The 26,864-nt window shown below is 41.9% G+C and overlaps 1 protein-coding gene across 5 annotated transcripts in view; it reads left to right on the top strand.

Annotated features, from left to right (window-relative positions):
* oxr1.L (oxidation resistance 1 L homeolog) overlaps positions 1–26,864 on the top strand; it is a 308,951-nt gene that overhangs the window by 225,401 nt on the left and 56,686 nt on the right. For 3 of the 5 annotated variants that reach the window (XM_041565208.1, XM_041565209.1, XM_041565210.1), the window contains exons 4-5: positions 21,923–22,005; positions 26,731–26,838. In XM_041565208.1, the coding sequence (XP_041421142.1) occupies positions 21,923–22,005; positions 26,731–26,838 (191 nt within the window). 5 annotated transcript variants of the gene reach the window in all.

Below are 26,864 nucleotides of genomic sequence, written 5' to 3' on the forward strand. Positions count from 1 at the left end.
ACAATTAAAAAGGCTGCTACTAAGCAGAAACAAGAGCCTGCAGAGCCTACATGGGAATATATGATTAAACAAGGTACATAGTTATATTTTTCTGTTTTCATGACCAGGGGGTTATGTAATTAAAGGGGGTTATGTAATTAAAGTTTCCCCGGGAGCAGTGAGAAGAAATTACTAAACACACGAGGGCAAGTGTAGCGGGGCAAACCCCGGCGTGTTTATTCACATCAGTGATGTCATCACTGACGAGGGGTTCGTCCCGCTACACTTGCCCACGTGTGTTTGGTAATTTCTTCCTACTGAATTCATTAGAAAGATGCCGACCTGTTTTCCAAACACCAGGCAGAATTTCTGGAGAGCCTGGGGAAAATAGGTATTGTATTTGCATAAATCCCAGGAGCAGTGACCCATAGCAACCAATTGACAGGAAGAATTTACTGGGGCACCCATTTAAAAGCAAACATCTAATTGGTTGCTATGGGTTACTGTTCCTGGTTAAACTTAGTGCCTTTTATTACATATGGGGGAAAGCCTTTAATTTTGTGTGAGAGTTTAGGGCTGCTGTATGATATTTAGGGGCACATTTACAAAGCGCGAGTGAAGGATTCGAATTAAAAAAACTTCGAATTTCGAAGTGTTTTTTTGGCTACTTCGACCATCGAATGGGCTAGTTCGACCTTCGACTACTACTTCGACTTCGAATCGAATGATTCGAACTAAAAATCGTTCGACTATTCGACCATTCGATAATCGAAGTACTGTCTCTTTAAGAAAAACTTCGACCCCCTAGTTCGGCAGCTAAAAGCTACCGAACTCAATGTTAGCCTATGGGGAAGGTCCCCATAGGATTGCCTGCGTTTTTTTGATCGAAGGATATTCGTTCGATCGTTGGATTAAAATCCTTCGAATCGTTTGATTCGAAGGATTTAATCGTTCGATCGAACGAATAATCCTTCGATCGTTCGATCGCAGGATTTGCGCTAAATCGTTCGACTTCGATATTCGAAGTCGAACGATTTTAGTTCCTGGTCGAATATCGAGGGTTAATTAACCCTCGATATTCGACCCTTAGTAAATCTGCCCCTTAGTGTTAACACAGTACCATTGAAATTGGAAAAAGCAGATTTGGCTCATTGGGCCCTATGCTTGGTTTACAAACTTGCCATCCAGTATGGCAATACAGGTATGGGATACATTATCCGGAAACCCGTTATCCAGAAAGCTCCGGTTTACAAAAAGGTCTCCCACAGACTCAATTTTATCCAAAAATGAATTTTTTTTTTCTGTAATAATAAAACTGTAGCTTGTACTTGATCCCAACTAAGATATAATTAATCCTTATTGGAAGCAAAACCAGCCTTTTGGGTTTATTTAATGTTTACATGACTTTCTAGTAGAAGATCCAGTTTCTACTGTGGAAAGATTCATAATCTGGAAAACCCCAGGTCCAGGACATCCCATACCTATATTTGTGGTACCCTGTACCACCATTTTTTTTTTTTGCACAGTACCCCTCTTCATAAACAAAATGGTGTAGGTCTCTGTGCTAAAGATGGCATACACGCACCAATATTATGGTATGAAACTAATTTTCATATGATATTCGTTGCGTGTATGGTCGGAGACATGCCGGGGAAAATTTTGATCAGGGTCTTTGAAGGCACCCGAACATTAGCCACTGTTAGAGCTGAATCGTCAGATACTAGTAGAATTCTATTGCATCTACAATAACAAATCATTCCTGGAACGATCTTTTCCTGGAAAGATCGTAATTGTTACATCTATTGCCACCTTAAGGGACCTTTGGCCCCATAGAGAATGTAGCCTTCTGCGAGGGGTTGTTGTAAATGACCCATTATGTATGAACGATATACTGTATGTAGGGATGTTCAATAACATGGGAAAGTTGTAATGAGTGAGCAGGGCACTAATTACCTCCTGTATAGGTTAGTATTTCTATATAATGTGTATGCTTGTTATAAACTTTTCTATTGTACAGCACTACAGAATATGCAGGTGCTTTATATTACAAGTACCTGTTAAAGGGGTGGTTCTCCTTTAAGTCATCTTTTAGTATGTTATAGAATGGCTATGTCACGATCGGCACCCTAAATCCAGAACCTATGCTAAGCACCCTGTTTTCGGCTCTTGCTTCTGCCTTTAACAGCCACCTTTCTCCTCGGGAGGAGCCCCCGGCTAATCGGATGCCGCCAGGTCATATTAAGAGAGGTGCCAAGCGAAGGGTTCTGGACGAGCAAAGGGGCACAATGGTAAAGCAAAAGTTTTTTGGGCAGAAGATCACAGAACACGGCGTAGGCAGAAAGCGTAGTCAAATCAGGCCGGGTCGGGGCAGGCAGAGTACAAGCGGAGTCAGACAGGCAAGGGTCAAACCAGGAGATCAATAAGGAGGGATACGGATATAGAAGAGTTGGTTACCAGTCAGGATTTCAGAGATCAGAATCGTCAAAACAGGCAGAGGTCACAACAGGTAATCAGATATCAGAAGCTTAACAGCACGGAGGCACCAGGAACTCACAAGGCAGAAACCTATAATGGCCAATGATTACAACTACAAAGGTCCCTTAACTACCGTTTGAATTTCGCGCCATTGCGCTCTGATGTGAACACGCCAGCGTCAATGAGCATACAAATTGCGGAAATGCGCCCGCGCCCTAAGAGACTGGCAGTGTGGATGAAGAGGAGCGGCATGGCGGGCGTCCCCGCCGCACCACTAGACCACCAGGGTGAGTATTAGGGATGGGTGAATTTGACCCGTTTCGTTTCACCTAAAATTCGTTCGTCTATGGGCGTCAAAAAAATGTTGACGCGCTGCGAATTATTATTTTTTTTGTAGCACAACGTCATACAAATCTATCGGCGTCATTTCTGCGGCGAAACAAGGCAAAAAAATGTGCCCATCCCTAGTGAGTACTGATCGTTACACGCTAATTCTAAACAACTTTTCAATTGGTGTTCACAATTTATTTTTTTTATAGTTTTTAAAAACTTCACTGACCCCATCTACAAAAACAAATGTTCTGTAAGGCTACACATTTATTGTTATTGCTGCATTCAAATCAATGCATGGTTGCTAGAATAATTTGGACCCCACCAACCAGACTGCTGAAACTGCAAACTGGAGAGCTGCTGAATAAAAAGCTAAATAACTCAAAACCACAATTAATATAAATTCATCAGCAGAGAGAATCCCCCCTTGATATAGCCCTAAGACTAAGTTATTTTGCATGATGGTTTCAGGCATTGGTAAAAAAAATCTGTATTTTGTTCATGTTATTTAGGCACATTTTAGCCCGTTTAAGTACTGTACAGTAACTTGTTTTTAGTAGCCTAAAAAAATGCAGAGGCAAAACCTGAAGCAGCCCCCACAGGCTTTAATGTAAATGTTTGACAAGCACTTTTGTCAGCTCAAAAAGTAGCCTGATAAAGAACAGGGTTAAAGGAAATACATAATATTATAGCAGTAGCTCTATGTACAGAACCAGGATCTAGTTAACAAATCACCTTTATTATGGGTGCAAATACAGAACAAAAGCAGCTCTAAATCTCATTTTGTTTTGTTTTTTTTAATACTTCTGCGGCTGCGTGAGGCATTACTTTTGTCGATTTGGCTTTTTAACAAATGTCAGATCTGGGATTTATTTATGAATGCATTTTACACCTAGCCAGTGAGTGGGTTGGAAATGGAACACAGGAAAGCTGGATGCCGCTGACCTCAATAGGAATTAAATGATTTCTCCCAGAGCATGAGCCCAGAAGGTAAAACACAGGCATAATACAATATTATGAAGTCTCAAGAAGAATTAAGTATTCATGGTGATAACAGGGCTTACAATCTGTCACCAGAAGCTGCCATGATGAAGTTCTCAAGTGGGCTGAGACTAGTGTCCTATACAGCCATAGGAAAACAAATGACAGTGATTTAGGCTATACTGTCCCCAGCATTGGACTGGAGCCCAGCAGCTTTGCCACCTTAGGGGCCCCCACATACCCCTGGGCCCCCTCCTCAAACCTGGAGTTCTACCCCTTGTGGTATTGCAACCGTGCAGAGGCAGAATCTCCTGTGCACACAATCGACCATATGCTCATACTTTTTGTATTAACACTTATACAGTATATTTTCCCTTAAAAAAGCTAGTCCCATAGCTAACAGCTGAGTGTTTTTGTTTTTTCAACAGCTGAGTGTTTTTGTTTTTCCAGTTGCCCTGTCTATGTCAGGAGTGGTTAGCTTGCCTCACACAACTGGCCCCCACTGAGCTGCTTTAGTCACATCTCTGGTATAGGAGGGGAATGTGTGACTTGGAAGCAATGCCGAGGGGGAAAGACCTACAACAAGGCTGTGTTTGTCCTTTCACATGGCTGCGGTCGTCACTGCTGTGACAGTTTGTGTATTTACACTGACCCCAGAGAAGAAGAGCAAGTTATTTCCTCAACGTTGACATGGGCAGTGTCAAGTTTCGGACCCTTACTTACCACCTGGAATGAAGACACCAATCCACACATCCTTCATGGGTTGAAAAGGCCACAACCAATTGTATTAACAAGTTAACTGACATTTGACTATACATTTGTAACGCAACTTTATAATATACCAACTGGATCTCCTCCTCTAGCCACTGATGGTGATCACATGTACATTAAAACATCAAAGCCCTGAGGCTAGCCCCTCTTCCTTTCACCCCTCCCCTTTTCACAGCAGCTGATATCCGCAATCTCTTGCCTCAAGGTGGCCATAGAGGCAAAGATCCGCTCGTTTGGCGATGTTGCCAAACGAGCGGATCTTTCACCGATATGCCATTAACAGGCATGGCTATATCAGGAGTAATCTGATTGTTCGGCCGTATGGCCGAACGATCAGATTACGATGTGCCATGGGCTCCGGCGGGATCGGTCGGGTCAAAATCAAACCTGACCGATCGACCAAATGACCGATCTCCGCCGGACGAAAGATGTCGGCACACGCCACACATGATCCGAAAATCGTACGAATCCTCGATCTGTGTGTCTATGGCCACCTTCAGACCTACAACCATTCCGCCATTAGCTGCCACTATTGCCTCCCCATTCCCGTCTTACCATCACCTCCGTTAAGAGCCTCCGTTAAGAGCAGGAGGGTGGGCTGTAAAGGTAAAATGGCTCACACGTGCACATGGGCAGACACCATCCTTGTGAGTGAAAATGCGAGAGCGTTACTGGGCCTGCAATCACAGCGATCCGTCCAAAGCCGCTCTGGCTGCGGAGACGCAAAGGTATAGCAAGTTAGGTTGTATGGACGACATCAGCAGGCAGGCTCCGGGGAAACCAAACTTGATTAAAAAATCCAATCTTTATTAGGTATAGTAAAATACACTGTTGGAGCAGGCAGGGGAACGGCTTAACGCGTTTCGTGACCCAAGTCACTTCATCAGAAGCTAAAGCGCCCCCTACAGGGAACTAGCTTATAAAACCATGTCTATTAAAAATGCAAATTAGTATAAGACCGAAAAGGCCACTAACGTATATCAATATATAAATGTAAACATATCTGTTACCATATAAATCTATAATTAATTAAGTCCCAGAGAAAAAGCAGACTAGCAAAATGGAAACATGGGAACATGGAAACATGGAACAATAGAATAATGAAAACAAAATGAAAATAATATGGAAATAATTAATTACGATGCAAAAATACAAATGAAAAAATGCAAATAAAAAAATGAAAAAATGAAAAAATGAAAAGATGAAAAAGTGCAAATCAAAAAATGGAAAAAACTAAAAAACGAGAAAAACGAAAGATGAAAAGTGAAATACTATTGAAAAAATATACATATTGAAAAAACATATATATGTTGAAAAATATATTGAGAAAATATCTATAATGAAAAAATATATATTGAAAAAATACATATATAGAAAAAATATATTGAAAAACACATATATATATAAGTATATAAAATGGAGTGAATAGAGAATAGGACTGATAATTTTTGAATTGGCCCTTTTAACCAAGTCAGTCCTATTCTCTATTCACTCCATTTTATATACTTATATATATATGTGTTTTTCAATATATTTTTTCTATATATGTATTTTTTCAATATATATTTTTTCATTATATATATTTTCTCAATATATTTTTCAACATATATATGTTTTTCAATATGTATATTTTTTCAATAGTATTTCACTTGGACTGGGAATCTGTGGACTGGGATGTTGTGAAACTATTTATTGGACCTGTGTGGGGCTGTTTGGGCCTCTGTGTACTTGAAATACAGAGCCTATTTTTAATTTCAGTTTGGACCAATTAAGCTTAATATCCAGTAACGTTACTATCCCTCGCAGGGCCGGGGTGCAGGCTGTGCAGCACGGGACCCCCCCTCCAAAAGCGATTTTCGAATCGTATTCATTAGTGTGCAAACGGCCGGTGGGCCAGAGGGGGTGTGGGCCCTGGTGCAGTCGCAATCACGGTAGTTCCGGCACTGTTTATTTCAGTCAGCCCTGCTAGATGCTAGTATATTTATTTACCAGCAAAACTGCTGCTTCCCTTACAACAGTACTGCTCCTCAATCTCACCCACCCACCAGGCCTTATCTGCCCCCTCACACTGTGTTTATCAGCCCCCAGCAGTGCCAAACTGACCCTCTTTAGAAGACCACCCCCCCCACACACACTCTAAAGGAAATACTGTCAAAGGGGACACAATTTTCTGGACACTTTCATGACAGGATCCCCCCCCTCCCAAATCTCATTATTCTACAACCTGCAGTAGATCCTGCTACAACCAGTGGTGAGTTTAGCAGTGCTCAGGCCCAGGGCAGAGCAATCAGGCTGTTGTCTAGCAGGGACTTGGTCACTGCATACCTCCCAACATTTTCGTAAAAAGAGGGACCAAAAATCTTTTCACAAATAGCGCAGAAACATTTTTGACCACCCCCCTTTCTGTGGCCACACCCCCTAATTACCGTGTTCATTTAACAAAATTTGGCAGGTTATGAAAGTTTGAAAATAATTCTCCTTATCTAATCTGTTTTTTTGTGTCTCAAAATTGTTACAAAGTATCTTATTTGCACCTGTTAGCTGTTCTGGGCTCTCTGCTAAAAGCCAATTAAGTTAGAAACTTTGTTTCTTTTTCTGGCTCTTCAGTGCAGAGAAAATAGGGACTTTCCAGTACAAATGAGGGACTGCGGGTTGAGCTGTCAAAAGAGGGACTGTCCCTCAGAAAAAGGGACATTTGGGAGGTTTGTACTGTGTGACTTCACATCGAGAGTGGCCAGACAGGTCCAAATGTGCAACGCTAAGGGGCAGATTTATCAAGGGTCGAATTTCGAAGTACAAAAAAACTTCGAAATTCTACCGTCAAATTAAAGAAACTTCGAATTTGAAGTTTTTTCATTCTACTATACCATTCCCCCTACTATCTAAAATGGTTCTTCCTTACCTATCTGAACACTAGTAAACACGGGATATACTATCTCTAACAGAGGGGTGTTGATAAAAAAGTAAACATGGGATATACCAAGGGGTGTTTTTAATATAGTTTTAGAGTTTTGTATGAAGGTTGCGGATAGGTAGACAATTAGTGAGACGTCACTCGGGCCTAGTTCTGAGGAAGGTTCGGCACCAGAGAGACACGCACCTCTACACAGAACCGACAGATGAAAGGGGAGGGGCCTAATGCCGGGGCGTGTCGTCCTCCAGGGATACGCACCTCTACTCAGAGCGACAGATGAAGGGAGGGGCGGGGCCTGGCGGAGAAGTTGGCAATAACTTGCAGCTGAGGGAAAGATAAAGTTTTACTGCGGAGGAGGAAACGAGTGGCGGTGACTGAGTGGGGGAATGTAGATCGGAATCGCCCCTTCTGGGGTCCGCTGACACATGGATTATCTCACCGATGTCACCGGCAGGAGCAGCCGTGTGCTCCGCGGTACCGTCAACCGGCTGTGGTACGGCCACCGACAGGTTCGCTTCCAGGATTGTCTACAGGACGTACAGAGAGAAAACATGGCTCGGCCCCCGCAAGCCCTGCGCTCAGGTCAGAGATACGCGATGCAGCGGCGGCTGTTGTTCGACTGTAACTCTCAGCAGATGAATGCTAGTGTCTCTCATAGACTGGATAGCTTTGCTCTAAACATAAACACAAAGTACTAAGTCAATAAACAGGGGAGCGTCAAAAGGTGCATGTCCCCTCCCTCCATCACTGCTGCTGAAACCCTGGCCTTATTCTGTACATACACGTGTATTCTTCAGCCCTCTCCCCCCACACTCAGCTCTTGTTCAACTGCAACTCACACGATCCCTTCCACCTAGGAACTTAGTCAGGGTCACTGCAGTTAGAGAGAGAACAGCTGCAGCTTGGATTCCCTGCCTTATATAGTCTAATTGGCAGGATCCCTTCCTCTAACTATTGCCATATGGTGCATCCCTGTGGCAGCTCACTGGAAAGGCGGAAACACCTTAAAAACTCTTGTTTTCCTCACCGTCCATCCGTAACAGTACAACATTATACACAAGAGCCGTGAATATCCTGTAAAATATTAATAGTGAATAAAGTACCCCCTATTGTAAAATATAAGGATCATATTATAAGTTGCTGAGGAGTGAAAAGTTCCGTAAAACACGACGCCAATGGCCAAGTGCTTTTATACGGGTCATGGAGATGACTTTTAATATCCTTATATATTCCAAAAAGGGGTACTTTATTATAATGCACAGGTTTTAAAGAGTCATGTGACAAATGATATCACTAGTCACCGTTTATAACTGATGACATCACTAGGCACCGTTTATAAGGATATTATTTACCAGATATTCATGGCTTTTGTGTATTATATAGTGAATAAAGTACCCCCTCTTGTAAAATATGAGGATATTATAAGTTACCGAGGAGTTTCATGACCATATAAAAACACGAGGCCGAAGGCCGAGTGTTTTTATACAGGTCATGGAACTCCGAGGTAACTTCTAATATCCTCATATTTTACAACTGGGGGTACTTTATTAATTATAATACACACATTTTAGTGAGTCATGTGACAGAAATTACATCACTACTCACCGTTTATAACTGATGACATCACTACTCACCGTTTATAAGGATATAATTTACAAGATATTCATGGCTTTTGTGTATTATATAGTGAATAAAGTACCCTCTCTTGTAAATTATAAGGATATTATAAGTCACCGAGGAGTTTTATGACCATATAAAAGTACAAGGCCGAGGGTTTTTTTACAGGTCATGGAAATCCTAGGTAACTTCTAATATCCTCATATTTTGCAACAGGGGGTACTTTATTTATTATAATACACAAGTTTCAATGAGTCATGTGACAGAAATGACATCAGAACTCACCATTTATAAGGATATAATTTACAAGATATTCATGGCTTTTGTGTATTATATCCTCATATTTTTATATGGTCATGAAACTCGTCGGTAACTTATAATATCCTTATATTTTACAAGAGGGGGTACTTTATTCACTATATATATATATATATATATATATATATATATATATATATATATATATATAATATATATATATATATATATATATATATATATATATATATATATATTTGCAGTATGTTGTTGTATATACAACATTGTCCTATTATCTGCTTAACCTCAGAGAACCCAAAGGGATTTTGTGTGTGGATGTAGTGGATGGCTGCTGCATGCATCTGCTTGTACGTCCGCTTTTGCTATACCCTCTATCTACGCGCGCCACTGAAATGCGGGCCATACGGAGGGGGGCGGGGCCCGGCTGCGCGTCACTCACCAGGGCCCCTCCCCTCTAGTTGCGGTACTGGCCATTTCCAAATGTGTATTATGTTGGGGAGCCTCAGTGTGCAAAAAAAAAAAAAAACAGCCCAGTGGTTGCCTAGTAATTGCTGACTGTTTCCTTGTCCCATGTAGAAATGTGGAATTAAAAAAACGAAGCCCCTGCTTTGAGGATATTGGGCGCAATATGAGAAGGGGCTGATAGACCACTGGTTGGGGGTCACTGATCTGCACCTTTGTTGCTGATTTCCCTCTTCACCTTTCAGGTTTGTTGCTTTCATTCCACCCCACCCGTATAGAACCACATCACGAGAAATGGATCCAGCAATAGAAAGATCAGACCCAGAAGCCTTTCTGCAGTATAATGGATTAATTAAAGGGGTTGTTCACCTTTCACTTCACTTTTAGTATGATGTAGAGAGCGATATTCTGTGACAATTGGCAATCAGTATATGGTCATGAAACTCCTCGATAACTTATAATATCCTTATATTTTACAAGAGGGGGTACTTTATTCACTATATTTGTGATTTGTGAGTTATTTAACTTTTTATTCAGCAACACTCCAGTTTGCAGTTTCAGTAATCTGGTTGCTATGGTCCCAATTAGTATAGCAACCACACATTGATTTGAATAAGAAACTGGAATATGAACAGGACAGGCCCTGAATAGAAAGATGAGTAATAAAAAGTACATAGATTTGTAGCCTAAGGCTGGCCATAGACACAAAGATAGTATCGTAGGAAACAGAGATTTGGACTGTGTGTGGATTGTTCCAACATTTTTCGTGCCATGGTGATTGGTTGTTGTCAGTCGGACATTTATATTGGCTACCGATAATATCTCTGCATGTATTGCCTATCTGATTATATCAGTGGGTGACTGTCACTACTATTTGTCAGACATAACTTTTACCTCCCAATTGTCCCATTTTCAGTGGGACAGTCCCGCTTTTGACAGCTCAACCTGCTATAGTCCTGCAGCGCGTCGGGTACCCCCGGGTTACCCGGAAAAAAAAAAGGGCACCCTGCGGAATAAGGGGAGGATTTTCAGGTGCGGGTATAGATACGGGTCGGGTTGCGGGTCTCATCGAAATTTCTTATCTTATGTAATATTGTCTATATTTTACTCCTTTTAAAGTTTTACAAAACGTGTTTCTGTCCCCGCTCACTTTTCATGACGTCACTACTGGTTTGCAGCACCATCACTTCTTGTTTAATGGTGGTCGGTGGGTTGCGGATAAGGCAGTTGCGGGTCCTGGTCGGGTAGCATATCAAAGTGGGTAAATATGCGGGTTGGGTCTCAGGCTGCGGGGTCGGGTCTTATAAATTGGTTCCGCACAGGACTCTACAACCCGCAGTCCCTCGTTTGTACTGGAAAGTCCCGATTCTCTCTGCACTGAACAGCCAGAAAAAGAAACAAAGTTTCTAACTTAATTGGCTTTTGGCAGAGAGCCCAGAACAGCCACAGCTGTAGATAAGATACTTTTGTAACAATTTTGAGATAAGCTAATAAGTAATTGTAACACTATATAATAACGGGTCTCTTGGGAGAAGTTAGACTCACAGTTTAAAGGGCAATTCACCTTCATTAGCAAAACTGTAATAACTGAAAAAAAACATAGAAATATGTTCAAACTTTCATAACCTGACATGTAAAATGAACATGGTCATTAGGGGGTGTGGCCACAAATATAGTTGTGGTCAAAAAATTTCGCTGTGCTAAGCGCGCCAACTTTTTTGTCCCTCTTTTTATTTCCAGAATGTTGGGAGGTATGCTTTTATACGATTGCTGCCTGTCAATTAATGGCCCGAGCATCATGTGATTTATACTCTTTACTAGAATTGCAGTTGCAGGCCGGGAGATTGGAACGGAAGTTCGTTCATTCAATATAGCCTAATAATCTGCATGTCTGTGGCCAGCTTTAGATGGGGTCAGTAACCCCCATTTGAAAGCTGGAAAGAATCAGAAGGCAAGAAATTAAGACTATAAAGAGCAAAAAAATTAAGACCAATTGAAAAGTTGCTTATAATGAGATATTCTATAACCTACTAAATGTTAATTTAAAGGGGAAGGAAACCTAGTCGGCGCAAACCCCCCACCCCCTCCCGTTTGTTGCCCACCCTCCTTCCTCCCCCCTGGCCTACCCGTCCCCCTGGGCAAATGCCCCTAACTTGTTACTTACCCTTCTGCGCAGGTCCAGTCCAGGGAGTTCACAGACGACATCTTCTTCCTGCTGTGAACGGCGTTTTGGCGCATGCGCAGTAGGATCATCTCACCGGTAGGGATCTACTGCGCACGCGCCAAAAGTCACGCGCATGCGCAGTGATCGTACCGGCAAAATGATCCTACTGCGCATGCGCCGTTCAAAGCAGGAAGAAGATCGCGTGGAAGAAGATGTCGTCGGTGAACTCCCTGGACTGGACCTGCGCAGAAGGGTAAGTAACAAGTTAGGGGCATTTGCGGGGCGGGTAGGCCAGGGGGGAGAAGGGAGGGTGGGCAACAAACGGGAGGGGGGTGGGGGGTTTGCGCCAGCTAGGTTTCCTTCCCCTTTAAAGGTGAACCACCCCTTAAGGCTAGGGCCACACGGGAAGATTACAGGAGATTCGTCGCCTGGCGACTAATCGCCGCGTCTTTGAGGCGACTAATCTCCCTGAATGGCTTGCTGGTATCTCGCACCCGCTAGCGCTAAAGTCGCCTGCGCATATTCACACGCGGCGATACGTTTTTCAAAGTCGCTCGAAATTGCCTCACGAGGTGCGAGATACCAGCAAGCCATTCAGGGAGATTAGTCGCGGCGATTAGTCACCTAGCGACTAATCTCCCTGAAATCTTCCCGTGTGGCCCTAGCCCTAAGGTTGTAGATGAGGTTTCTCAAAGTTTTACAAATGGGGTGGGGGCTGGATAAAGCTTTTGCAGTGGAACTGAGCATCTTCCAGTTAGCCAGCACTTATTGCTCATGCCCTTGGCCTTATCTGCAGGGTATTGTGCCACATTATTGGGATGACGCATGAGTTGAGCCGTAACATTGGGGCTAAGGTCCATAGGGCTGCTGCACAGGACAGAAAATCAGTTTAGTGTTTTGTTCAGTTGGCTGCCATCACACTGAACTATTACATCAATATTTGTGCTGCCTGAATGCAAACATAAAGAGCAGCCAGGCAGAAGTCAAACACTTCTGCAGTTGCCCATCACTAACTAAAGGCAACACTTTTCTATAAAACTAACATGTGCTTTGTGGTGTTGCTCGCAGGGTGTGGTTGTTACAGCTTAATCCAGACCAGATTTAAGTGCAGACAACGCTAAAAGGCATCCGTTGCAAAAATAAAAATTCATTATAAGCTTAATTTCATTGAGATTTTCTAAATACATCGAAGGGACCTTTTATCCAGATTGCTTGGAGTTGAAACAGGGGTTTTCCGGATAAGGGGTCTTCCCACAATTTGGATCGCCATATCTCAAATCTATTCATGTAAGCATCAAATAAGCCCAATAGAATTGTTTTGCTTCTAATAAGGATTTGTTATATCTTAGTTGGGATCAAGTACAAGCTACTGTTTTATTATTACAGAGAAAAGGGAAATACTTTTTTCAAATTTGAATTATTTGATTAAAATGGAGTCTATAGGGGATGGTCTTCCTGTGATTTGGATCTTTCTGTATAACCGATTTCCGAATAACGGATCGCATACCTGTTAAATATTCTGTACCCTTTTATGAAATAATTAGATTATTTTTTTCACTGTCCCACACTCGGCAACCTGTCTTTTTCCTATTCATGCAGTAGGGGAGTCTGTTTTTGATTGACAGGTAAAAGCAGGTCGGACTGGCCCGGCGGGACACCGGGAAAAAACCCGGTGGGCCCCGACCCTCATGTGTCAATCCTCCCCATCATCTATCTCTTCCTGACCTACTTTTTAATGTTATGATGTTTTGGTGCTGCATTCCTGTGCAAACTCGCTGTACTCCTTGTATTTAATATCTGGATATTACATACAGTTTTTTTTATACATTTTATTCCTGTTATGGACTTTGGTTTCGTACATGCACTGACTTTATACTGTCACCATGAAATCTCTGCCTTCTACAAGGGTGTGTATCCGCTCCTAAGGGAGGCGAGAGATTATAAATGCAGAATACACGTGAAAGAACTTGTGGGAACGCTGCCTGTGTGCTAAGAGGTGAATGTGAGAGATTTTATAGCTGAAGGCACTTGCAGATCAGCAAAGGATCGATGAGTACATGCCGTTTCTCGCCTGTTGTGGCCACTGAGCATGTTGGACGTGGCCTTCAAAATGACTTGTCATGAACACTGGCACAATCTGCTCTTTTACAGAAACCCACACTGAAGCAACAGGGTTTTCTGCTGTGATTACACAGAGATCGGCGATTGGCTTATGTAAGAAAGTTGCGTAATTCTATGATTAAAGGGGTGGCTCACCATTAAAGGGTCCTGTTATCGGAAAACATGTTTTTTTCAAAACACATCAGTTAATAGTGCTACTCCAGCAGAATTCTGCACTGAAATCCATTTCTCAAAAGAGCAAACAGATTTTTTTATATTCAATTTTGAAATCTGACATGGGGCTAGACATTTTGTCAATTTCCAAGCTGCCCCCACTCATGTGACTTGTGCCTGCACTTAAGGAGAGAAATGCTATCTGGCAGGCTGCTGTTTTTCCTTCTCAATGTAACTGAATGTGTCTCAGTGGGACATCGGTATTTACTATTGAGTGTTGTTCTTAGATCTACCAGGCAGCTGTTATCTTGTGTGAGGGAGCTGTTATCTGGTTACCTTCCCATTGTTCTATTGTTTGGCTGCTGGGGGGGAAAAGGGAGGGGGTGATACCACTCTAAAGACCGTGTCGGCAGTTTATTGGCCCGTGTATGGGGCCCCCGACGGGATTCACCAATCGAGATCTGGCCGAAAATCGGCCAGATCTCAATTGGATGGGACAAAAAAATCCCGTTGGATCGCGGCCGCATCTATTCGTTGATGCGGTCCCGTGATCCGACCGCCCGTTAGGCATAGTTAGGATCCGATCGTTGGGCCCTAGGGCCCACGATCGGATCAGCCCGATATTGCCCACCTCAAGGTGGGCATATCGGAGGGAGATCCGCTCGTTTGGCGACATCTCCAAACGAGCGGATCTCTCCATGTATGGCCACCTTAACTTGCAGTACAGCAGTAAAGAGTGATTGAAGTTTATCAGAGCACAAGTCACATGACTTGGGGCAGCTGGGAAATTGACAATATGTCTAGCGCCATGTCAGATTTCAAAATTGAATATAAATAAATCTGTTTGCTCTTTTGAGAAATGGATTTCAGTGCAGAATTCTGCTGGAGCAGCACTATTAACTGTTTGAAAAAAAAATTTTTTCCCATGACTGTATCCCTTTAAGTTAACTTTTAGTATGTAATAGTAATTCTAAGACACTTTTCAATTGGGCTTCATTATTTTAGTTTTTTAATTATTTGCCTTCTTCTTCTGACCATTTCCAGCTTTAAAATGGGGGTCACTGACCCCATCTAAAAACAAATTCTCTGTAAGGCTACAAATGTATTGTTATTGCTACTTTTTATTACTCAACTTTCTATTCAGTCCCTCTCCTATTCATCTTCCAGTCTATTATTTTAATCAGTGCATGGTTGCTAGTATAATTTGGAGCCTAGCAACCAGATTGCTTAAACCACAAACTGAAGAGCTGCTGAATAAAAAGCTAAATAACTTTTAAAAACCACAAATAATAAAAAAATGCCCCTATAGATAGTCTGCACTAGAGTCCTGCAGCGGGGCAGCTACCTGCGTGTTACCCACAAAAGAGGGGGCAACTTACGGGTAAGACTTTTGGGTGCAGGTATTGATGGGGATTTGGGAGGCGGGTCACGGGTTTTATCTATAGCAAGTTTTACCCCTATGTGCATTTTCTGCTCCACCCACTTCTGATGAAATAATTTTTGATTGACGATAACAGCAGGTCTGTTTCTTGCTGGTCAGCGGATCAGGTTGGGGGTAAAATTGACTCATCGAAGGGATACACAGGTATGGGATCCATTATCTGAAAACCTGTTATCCAGAAAGCTCCGAATTACAGCATTTCCATTTCCCATAGACTCCATTTTATCCATTAATCCTATATACTAATCAAAGGCCTATCTATGTCCCGAGTGGAGGGGAGGCAGATGCGCACGCAACTTCGGTTAAGGAATGCGCGCGCAACTTCAGACGAAAGACATAGATGCGGCCTTCGATTAGCAGATGCACGCGCAACTTCAGCCGAAGCCTTCGATTAGCAGATGCACGCGCAAGAGTTGGACACTGCTGCGCTTACCTGCGGGACGTCATGTCAGGCCTAGGCGCTCTCTTCACAGGGAGAGTTCAATGAGCGAGCGCCCGCTCTCCTGTCGCTGTTTCCCGGCAGCTGTTCCCGATACACCCGGCTCCCAGCAGCGCGGCTTCATATACAGATCCGGTCACCCCCCAGCTCACATTCTCCGGACACGCCCACAATGACACCATAGCCCCTTATGGTATCCGCCCACCTATTCCATAATAAGCGCAAAACCCAGGACGGGTTAATACCCGGGACTTTTGCCTTTGGTTTTGATGCTCAACTGCAACTTCCACCAACTCCAGCAAAACCGCAGCTTCGCAATTAGTGGTCTAAGGCGCCACCTAGAAAAGACTTTCCCTGACAGATTGACCAATCGCAGCGCTGACTGACTTGCAGCTGTAGAACGCTGCTCGCTTATTGGGTAAGTGCTCACCTTGCGTCACGCTGACATGCGCCCGCCCCCTCCGGAGTCACGGTCCCTGAAGGGAGAGGCAGTTAAAGGGCCAATGGAATTTTCACCTGTGTAGTTTTCTGTCTCTCTGTGATGTAACAGTGATTATCAATGCTGCTATTGCTTTGCATGGAAACAATACCTGAAGTTGCCTTTGAGTGTAGGGGACAGAGCAGAGATCCTATATATTAATCGAAGGCCTATCTATGTCCCGAGTGGCGGGGAGGCAGATGCGCACGCAACTTCGGTTAAGGAATGCGCGCGCAACTTCAGCCGAAAGACATAGATGCGGCCTTCGATTAGCAGATGCGCGCGCAACTTCAGCCGAAGCCTTCGATTAGCAGATGCGCGCGCAACTTCAGCCGAAAGGTTAGGATCTAGGGAGGCAGATAGATGCGGCCTTCGATTAGCAGATGCGCGCGCAACTTCAGCCGAAGCCTTCGATTAGCAGATGCGCGCGCAACTTCTGCCGAAAGGTTAGGATCTAGGGAGGCAGATAGATGCGGCCTTCGATTAGTAGATGCGCGTGCAACTTCAGCCGAAAGGTTAGGATCTAGGGAGGCAGATGCGCAGATGCGCGCGCAACTTCAGCCGAAAGGTTAGGATCTTGCGTACCTGCGTGGGTGGCACCACGCTGCCCAATCAACACGCACCATTCAGGTCACAAGGGTCAAAGCAAACTAATCCGCCCACTGAACGTTTGTATATTCCATTGCGCCCTTTCTCCTCAGTTAAATCTCCTCAAGACTGTTCATACAGTGTGTTGTTCCTCACTACATCTCTCTGCTGAAGCCATCAGGGGCACCATTTGGAGATACAGCTACTAAACTAGCACAACCACTGCCAGCAGCTACTCCACTGCCTCTGTCACCAGTGCCGACTGCCAGCAGCTACTCCACTGCCTCTGTCACCAGTGCCGGCAGCTACTCCACTGCCTCTGTCACCAGTGCCGACTGCCAGCAGCTACTCCACTGCCTCTGTCACACCAGTTAATAAACTGTCTGCCTCTGTCACCAGTACCGGCAGCTACTCCACTGCCTCTGTCACCAGTGCCGGCAGCTACTCCACTGCCTCTGTCACCAGTGCCGACTGCCAGCAGCTACTCCACTGCCTCTGTCACACCAGTTAATAAACTGTCTGCCTCTGTCACCAGTACCGGCAGCTACTCCACTGCCTCTGTCACCAGTGCCGGCAGCTACTCCACTGCCTCTGTCACCAGTGCCGACTGCCAGCAGCTACTCCACTGCCTCTGTCACCAGTGCCGGCAGCTACTCCACTGCCTCTGTCACCAGTGCCGACTGCCAGCAGCTACTCCACTGCCTCTGTCACACCAGTTAATAAACTGTCTGCCTCTGTCACCAGTACCGGCAGCTACTCCACTGCCTCTGTCACCAGTGCCGGCAGCTACTCCACTGCCTCTGTCACCAGTGCCGACTGCCAGCAGCTACTCCACTGCCTCTGTCACACCAGTTAATAAACTGTCTGCCTCTGTCACCAGTACCGGCAGCTACTCCACTGCCTCTGTCACCAGTGCCGGCAGCTACTCCACTGCCTCTGTCACACCAGTTAATAAACTGTCTGCCTCTGTCACCAGTACCGGCAGCCACTCCACTGCCTCTGTCACCAGTTCTGACCACGAATTACCTTTTAAACTTAAACGACGACAATTCCCTGTTAAGGCTGCATTTGCCATGACAATCAACAAATCACAAGGACAAACATTGGATAAAGTCGGCATTTACCTATCTGAGCCTGTGTTTGGTCATGGTCAACTTTATGTTGCATTTTCATCTTTTATGAGTGCAGCGTTCATCTGATGTTAAAGTCAAAATTTTAAGTACAGCTCACCAGGGAGAACTCATTCAAGGACAGGAGAACATTTTCACAAAAAATGTTGTTTATAAAGAAATTTTTCAGTAACACTTTACTACCAATAAACTCAAAATTTAAAAATTCTAATAGCAGATAGGTAATAACAAGCAAGAGGCACAGATTCACTCTACATCCCCACAAATTAGCGTCGCCAGTTGCTGCCTGGGAATGCAGAGTGAATCAGCACCCATCGCATTTTGCTGCCTCACTGTTGTTAGCATTCTTTCATTAACGATTCTTTAGAGAATCGGGGGTTTACTGGTATAATATAATATAATTAATCCTTATTGGAAGCAAAACCAGCATATTCAGTTTATTTAATGTTTACATGATTTTCTAGTAGACGTAAGGTGTGAAGATCCAAATTACGGAACATCTGTTATCTGGAAAAGCCCAAAACCACAAGTACACTCTATAACCGGTCCCATACCTGTACATCATGCAAGTCACTAAATATTTTGACTTCACCTTGCTTTTTTTGGTTTATCACATCCCTCTAACTATGGGGGGTTTGTGATGCACCTCCATTTGATTAGTTTCTACTGCATTATGTATTCATTGTTTTTTATAAAACTTTGCTGAACACAGGCCCATGTGCCACTGGTTTTGTAGGGAAGTAATGAACTAAAGCTCAAGAATTGCACCAAGATCTTTACGCAAGCTTAAAGGAGAACTAAAGCTTTACTAAAGAAGTAGCTAGAAATGTTGTACATTATGTATTGTGCTTCTGTACCAGCCCAAGGCAACCGCAACCCTTTAGCAGTAAAGATCTGTTTCTCCAAAGATTCCCCAGTAGCTCCCCATCTTCTTTTCTGCTGATTCACTGCACATGCTCTGTGCTGCTGTCACTTACTGAACTTAGGGACCCACTCACAATATACAGTACACATAGAATAGAAATGTCACAGATAATTACTACATGGCTGCACAGAAACCAGTCTTGTAGCACCAGCTTATATTACAGAGGAAGCTCATTTTCTGCTGGATAATTAGTGACGAGCCCTAAGCTTAGCTTCTCAACAGCTGCTCAGAGCCCACTGAGCATGTGAGTGTCACAGACACTTTCCAAGATGGTGACCCCCTGTGACAAGTTTAAAAACCTGGATCATTGCTGCTATTGAGAAGTTTATGCCGGTGCAATAAGTTCAGTACATAAAATTAAATTTTTGGCCGTATTCATTTTTAGGGTTTAGTTCTCCTTTAAAAAAAAAAAAAAAAGTGCGAAAGGCACCTAAGCACAGTGATAAAGTCCATTTCTCATTGCGTTTTGCCCTGCCCCTTATTCTGTTCTCCTGTACTTTCCGTTGGGAATGTGATAATGTATGTTCGGTTACTTTGGAAATAATCGGATGCTAATTTAGGAAGGAGTGCAGTTTCATTCCATTCCATCCTATTGGGACAAAGGAATTTCCCCTGTTATACACTGATCCTAAGCTGGAAATGAACAGTCACCAAGCAGTATGTCAGGCCTAAATTTGAAAAGATTTTGTTTTTTTTCTTCTCTAGTCTGCAGGCAACATGCAATAGTTACAATAGCAAGAGCTGAAGCATTGGAATAGGTTAATCTTTTAGCTATGTTGTCATGTAAACTTCAGATTTGTGTGTGTGTTGATGCCAAAACAAAGATCTCCATGTAAACAGAGCCATTTGCTTAAAGGGGCGGTTCACCTTTAAAGTAACTTTTAGTTTATTCTAGGAAACCTTTCCGTTGGTCTTGATGATTTATTTTTTATAGTTTTTTTTATAGTTTTCTTAATTATTTGCCTTCTTCTGACTCTTTCCAGCTTTAAAATGGGGGGTCACTGACCCCATCTAAAGGCAAATGTTCTGTAAGGCGACACATTTATTGTTTTTGCTACTTTTTATTACTCCTCTTTCTATTCAGTCCCTCTCCTATTCATATTCCAGTCTCTTATTTAAATCTGTGCATGGTTGGTAGGGTAATTTGGACCCTAGCAACCTGAAACTACAGCCTGAAGAGCTGCTGAATAAAAAGCTAAATAACTCAGAAACCACAAATAAAAAATGAAAACCAATTGGGAATTGTCTCAGAACATCATTCTCAATTTTAATTTAAAGGTGAACAGCCTCTTTTTTTAACATTTGTGCCCATTTTCAAGCCTTGGTACCCTTCTAGATCTGTGCCCCTTTAAGGGCTATTGCACCACTTTTATTCTCGTATACAATCTCATCTGCTAGTTCCTGTGTGTAACCACATTTAGTGCCAAATATAGCTGTTCCTTCAGAGCTGAGTGGGCGGTACTGCTGTGGCAAGTAGAGTAACCAGATGGCTTAAGATTTTCAGGAAGAGCCTAAGTTTTTATTGATTTGTTAAAAATACATGCAGGCAGAAAGAGCTTTTATTATTTCCTTGCATTTTTATCAATGGGTCCTTATTTTGTTTTTTTTCATTCAACATTTATTTATTTTAAACAAATGGATTTTATGGTGCATGTGGTGCTGTTTGACTGCTGGTTTTTTTACATTTATCGGCCCATTTATCAAAGGTCACTTTCGGTTTGCAGCACCATCACTTTCTGTTTGATGGTGGTTGGCAGGTTGCGGATAAAGCAGTTGCGGGTCCGGGTCAGGTAGTGTGCGGGTGGCGGGACCGGGTCTTAGAAATTGGTTCCGCCCAGGACTCTAGTGGACGACCCCATTTAAATGTATTCGTCGTAAGACACTGAGAAACCTGCTTCTCTTAAAATGATACGGAGCCTTAAAGGATAAAAATAAAAACTGGGTAAATAGATAGGCTGTGCAAAATTAAACATGTTTTCAATATAGTTCATTAGGCAAAATATAATGTATAAAGGCTGGTGTCACTGGATGTCTAACATAATAACCAGAACACTACTTCCTGCTTTTCAGCTCTCTTGGTTTCCACTGATTGGTTACAAGGCAGTAACCAATTGGTGACTTGAGGGGGGGGGCAACATGGGTCATTATTGTTGCTTTTGAATCTGAGTTGAATGCTGAGGACTCGCTGAACAGTTATGTCCCATGTGGCCCCCCCTTCAAGTCACTGACTAACTCAGAGTTAGAGAGCTGCAAAGCAGGAAGTAGTGTTCTGGCTATTCTGTTACACATCCAGTCACTCCAGCCTTTATACATTACATTTTTGGCTAACTAACTATATTAGAAACATTTTTTATTTTGCACAGCCTATCTATTTACACAGTTTTTATCTTTACACTGAACCTGTTCCTTTAAATCATCCAATACCGTTGCTAGAGATGCGAGTATTAATGGAGAAGGCACATGCACTGCAAATGTAATTCACTTGTCACAGTGGGTCATATTGGTTAAGAAAAAAAAAATCCTTTCTGCCGGCAGCTGGAAGTCTGACTGACTCTCTCCAGTTTCACAGAGCAAGTACTCAATTGCTCGCATAGATGTCTGCCTCCCGTTCTCTATTCAGCAGCCGGTGATCAAGAACATGAATATAACGCGTGCCTTCCCTCAATGTTTTACAGACACCGGACAGAGAAAAACCCTGGAGAAGAAAGATGGGCGCCGGATGTCCTTCCAGAGACCCAAAGGAACCATGGAATACACCGTAAGCTTTGCCTTCCTTACCTATCACTATTTGCCTTTATAACTGGGGTTTTTTTATGTTGGAATCCAAAAAGCTGTCACTCTATTGATCTGTATTTCAAATTGTTTTAGCTACACATTTTTATTCATTAAAAAGCACAAGCTGAATATCCAACCGTGAAAACATTGACCTTCCATCCTCCTTCTGGGTCATCATTATTGATCTGAAATATTACAGCTCCCCCCCCCCCAGCAGTATCAGAAAATGGAGCCTTTCTGGCTGCTATGTTCTTGAAATGACCCTCAAACCTTGCTGCAGTCGGCTTCTTATTCCTGTTACCATGGGAAACGGGATGCAAAATTCACTTTTGAGAAATAAACATTTCTTTATCGTCGTGCGTATTAGAGTTGATTGACTGTTAACCCTTTAGCCCTTTTGCATTTCTTCACTGTGATTTGTGGCTTTATAAAAAAAAAAAATATATAGAATATATTTTAACCCTATATTTTATTATACCTATACAGGTATCCGATCCATTATCCAGAAACTCATTATCCGAATTACGGAAAAGATGTCTCCCATAGATTCCATTATAATCAAATAATCAAAAATGATTTCCTTTTTCTCTGTAATAATAAAACAGTAGCTTGTACTTGATCCCAACTGAGATATAATTAATCCTTATTGGAAACAGAATCAGCCTATTGGGTTTATTTAATGTTTATATGATTTTCTAGTAGACTTAAGGTATGAAGATCCAAATTATGGAAAGATCCATTATCTGGAAAAAAACCCTGGTGCCAAGCATTCTGGATAACAGATCCCATACCTGTATTGCTTTTCTTCTACTTTGCACTCTCATGCTTTTACATTACATTTCACTTGTCTTTCAAAGGGGTGGTTCACCTTTGTTAACTTTTAGTATGTAATAGAATGGCCGATTCTAAGCAACTTTTCTTCTTCATTATTTATTTTGTATAGTTTTTGGGTTATTTGCTTTCTTCTTCTAACTCTTTCCAGCTTTCAAATGGGGGTCACTGACCCCATCAAAAAACAAATGCTATGTAAGGCTACAAATGTATTGTTGTTACAAATTTTTATTACTCATCTTTCTATTCAGACCCTCCCCTATTAATATTCCATATTCTCACTAAAATCAATGCATGATTGCTAGGGTAATTTGGACCCTAGCAACCAGTTTACTGACATTGCAAACTGGAGAGCTGCTAAATAAATAACGAAATAACTCAAAAACCACATAATAAAAAAAATTAAAACCAATTGCAAATTGTCTCAGAATATTGCTCTCTACATCGTACTATAAGTTAATTCAAAGGTGAACAACTTCTTTAAACGCACAGCTTCTAGTTTATTCTGATACCCTAAATACAAATAGGTTAATGAGACTTTTCAGAACCCAAATCTTAGGTACTTCTTACTTTTACATTATGTTTTTATACTTATTTCTGTACTTCTTGAATTACAGGATCTGTGAAGAGCATAGAGGAAACGTCTAATAAAGTGGTTTCTGTGATCTCACTGCTAATTTCATAGAAGATATACAAAAACCTTCTTTCGCACACTGAAAAGAAATGTAGTTCTAAGATATTTTTCATTATGTAACTGCATTTGAAATCAGTATTTGTTTATTATTTTTCTGTTCTGTGGTTCTGACTCTTGAAACGACATTGCAGAATTCAGTTCTCATTCAGATCTGTCATTCAGCCTCTTCTGCTACATTGTTTCAGGAGTCAGAGCCCGGAGTGAAGAGATTATAAACAGCCAAACAGACACTGCTTTCAGTAGCAATTACAATTACAGGTAACTTAAAGGGTTCACCTTTGAGATAACTTTTAGTATGATGTAGAGAGTGATATTCTGAGACAATATGCAATTGGTTTTCATTTTTTATCATTTGTGATTTTTGAGTTATTTAGCTTTTTATTCAGTGCCTCTCCAGTTTGCCATTTCCGCAATCCGGTTGCTAGGGTACAAATTTCCATAGCAACCATGCATTGATTTGAATAAGATGGGAATATGAATTGCAGAGGCCTGAATAGAAAGATGAGTAATAAAAAGTAGCAATAACAATTCAATTCATGTGTAGCCTTACAGAGCATTTGCTTTTTAGATGGGGTCAGTGACCCCCATTTGAAAGCTGGAAAGAGTCAGAAGAAAAAGGCAATTAACTATAAAAGTATAAAAAATAAATAATCAAAATCAATTGAAAAGTTTTGTCGAATTGGCTGTTCTATAACATAGAAAAAGTTTCCTTAAAGGTGAACCACCCCTTTAATTTATTGTTGGAAAGCTGCTTAGAATTGTATTTTCTTCATTTATGGGTGGAGACCACCTGATATAACACTGTACTTGGCTTAATACTTCTATAATTTATATCTCCAACCAAATTATATAAAGAGGGGGCTCTGTGGCAAGCTTGAACCTTGATGCTAAAAGATAATTTAAATATTTAGGGAGTTAGTTATCAAAGGTCGAATTTTATAGTTTTTTTTTATACCTCGAATGAAATCACAAGTCAAATGGTTTCTAATTAAGAAAAGACTCAGATGAAAAAAAAAAACTTGAATCAGCGAGTTTGGGGTTAACAACCTGAAAACTTGAATTGATCGAGTTTTCTGTGAAAAAAATTGTTTTTTGGGCAAAACCCTCCGAAGAAAACTCGAACATCATGAAGGCTATTAAAGGAGAAGGAAACCCTGTAGAAAAAAATCCGGTACCCCACGTAGACTGCCCTCCCCTGGGGAAATGCCCCATACTTTATACTTACCCCTCATTGCAAATTCTGGCAGCGGACTTCACGGCAGCCATCTTCCAGGTCCTAGGTAAGCTGACTGGGAGATCGGCAATCTCCGTCAGTTTCGGAGCATGCACATTTGTCGAAAACTGGCAAATTGCTCCATCTGCGCATTTACCGACATACCGATCTCCTAGTCCGCTTACCGAGGACCCGGAAGATGGCTGCCGTGAAGTCCGCTGCAAGAATTTGCAACGAGGGGTAAGTATAAAGTATGGGGCATTTCCCCGGGGGGGGGGGGGGGGGGCAGTTAGCGTGGAGGGAGAGGGGGTCTATGTGGGTACGGTGTTTTTTTTTTTCTGCAGGGTTTCCTTCTCCTTTAATCTTCAAATGGTTCAAGGGACCTCTGCCATTGAATCCTACGTGACCTTGACAAGTTTTAGATGGTGTAGTTTCAGATTCAAGCTATTTCCATGGTCGGGGTATAATAAATCTCAAAAAATTCATTTTTTTTTTTTAAATTTTAACCAAAAAAATCGTTATTTGACTCCAAAATATACTCAAACTTGATTTTTTTTGTGGAAAACACAACTCGATCCTTATCTGCCCCTTAATGTAGTGGATTGAAATATCTGAATTTTTTTTTTTTCCCCCCATTCTTTAAAGGAGAAGTAAAATTAAAATGATTCGGTTGGGGGGGGGCAATTAGTTAGGCCCACCCCAATGATTCTTTTCTCTAACTTGCTAACAGTTCTCTTAATCAAATTAAGCCCCAGACCACCCATGCCTCCATCCTCTTTGCTAATCCCAGGCATCCCCTGCACCTATGAAGCTGAATACAAAAATCTGCTGTGACATTCTGTACTGTGATACCTTCACCCAGGAATGCCTGGAAAAATTAGTGGTTAGAATCATAGGATTTTACCTTAAATGTTTTACTTCTCCTTTACAATTTAGTATCACGTGGGTAACTTTAGTTGTCAGGTATGATACTCCCTGATGCTGCATTCTTATGTGAGATTATGAGGAGCTGGCAGGAAAGCCCATCCCAGAAAGACTGACAGTTAATGGTTATCTTAGCATGACCACACATTATCTTCCTAAAAATAGTGATCTTATTTTATTACCCAGACTATTGCCTACAATCTTCTCTATTTACATTTTTTTTTATTAAAAAATAAATAAATAAAAAATAATTTTTTATATATATATATATATATATATATATATATATATATATATATAAATAAATAAATTGTAAGCACTATCGGTTGGTTTTTGTATGTTTTCTTGTATGTGCCATTTATATTCCCACTTATTGCAGAGCTGCGCAATATGTCATTGTTTTATAAATACATGTTAAAGGGGAACTCCGGCTTCCAAACCAAAATTTGATAGAGGCCCACATAACACAGAAACCCCTAATATAACCATCACAGTTACCTGTTTCTTCAAAAAGTTTGAATAAATGCCATTTTCAATGCTGAAATCCAGCTGTTTAACAGTTCTTCTCTTTCTGCATCATTTGAAATCCTGGCAGGGAAGTTGGGACTAAAAACTGATGTTACAAATTGTAACAACTTCTCCACAGCTTACAGACAGCATGCAGGAACTACATAACCCACAATGCATTGTACTGTGATGTTCCTTACTGAAATCACGTGTGCAGGGAATTGTGGGGTTTGGAGGATGCAGGCTGAGGACAGAATGGCTGTTGATACAAAGTAACAGTAGTCAGACAGCTCAGCAAAGTAGTCAGACAGATCAGCAGGAGAGCAGGGGGCTGGGCTTAGGGAACTGTCAGAAACCATTAAAAATCATGAAAAGTCTGCATATTTTTTAATTGATGTATTTTGCAAAGTTGCTTGAAATTGTTTACTTTTCAAAAAACTCAAGTTATGTTTTTGTGGAGTTCCCCTTTAATAATAGTAATAATATAGAAGACTTTCAAATTATGCATGTACACATTCTTTATCTTTTGTCTGTGCCAGGTTGAGTCCCGAGACTCCTTAAACAGCATTGCTCTGAAGTTTGACACAACGCCAAATGAGCTGGTCCAGTTAAATAAACTCTTCTCCCGAGCTGTTGTCCCCGGACAGGTAATTTATCACTATTATGCATACAG

The sequence above is a fragment of the Xenopus laevis genome, chromosome 6L (genome assembly GCF_017654675.1).
Source record: "Xenopus laevis strain J_2021 chromosome 6L, Xenopus_laevis_v10.1, whole genome shotgun sequence".
NCBI lineage: Eukaryota > Metazoa > Chordata > Amphibia > Anura > Pipidae > Xenopus > Xenopus laevis.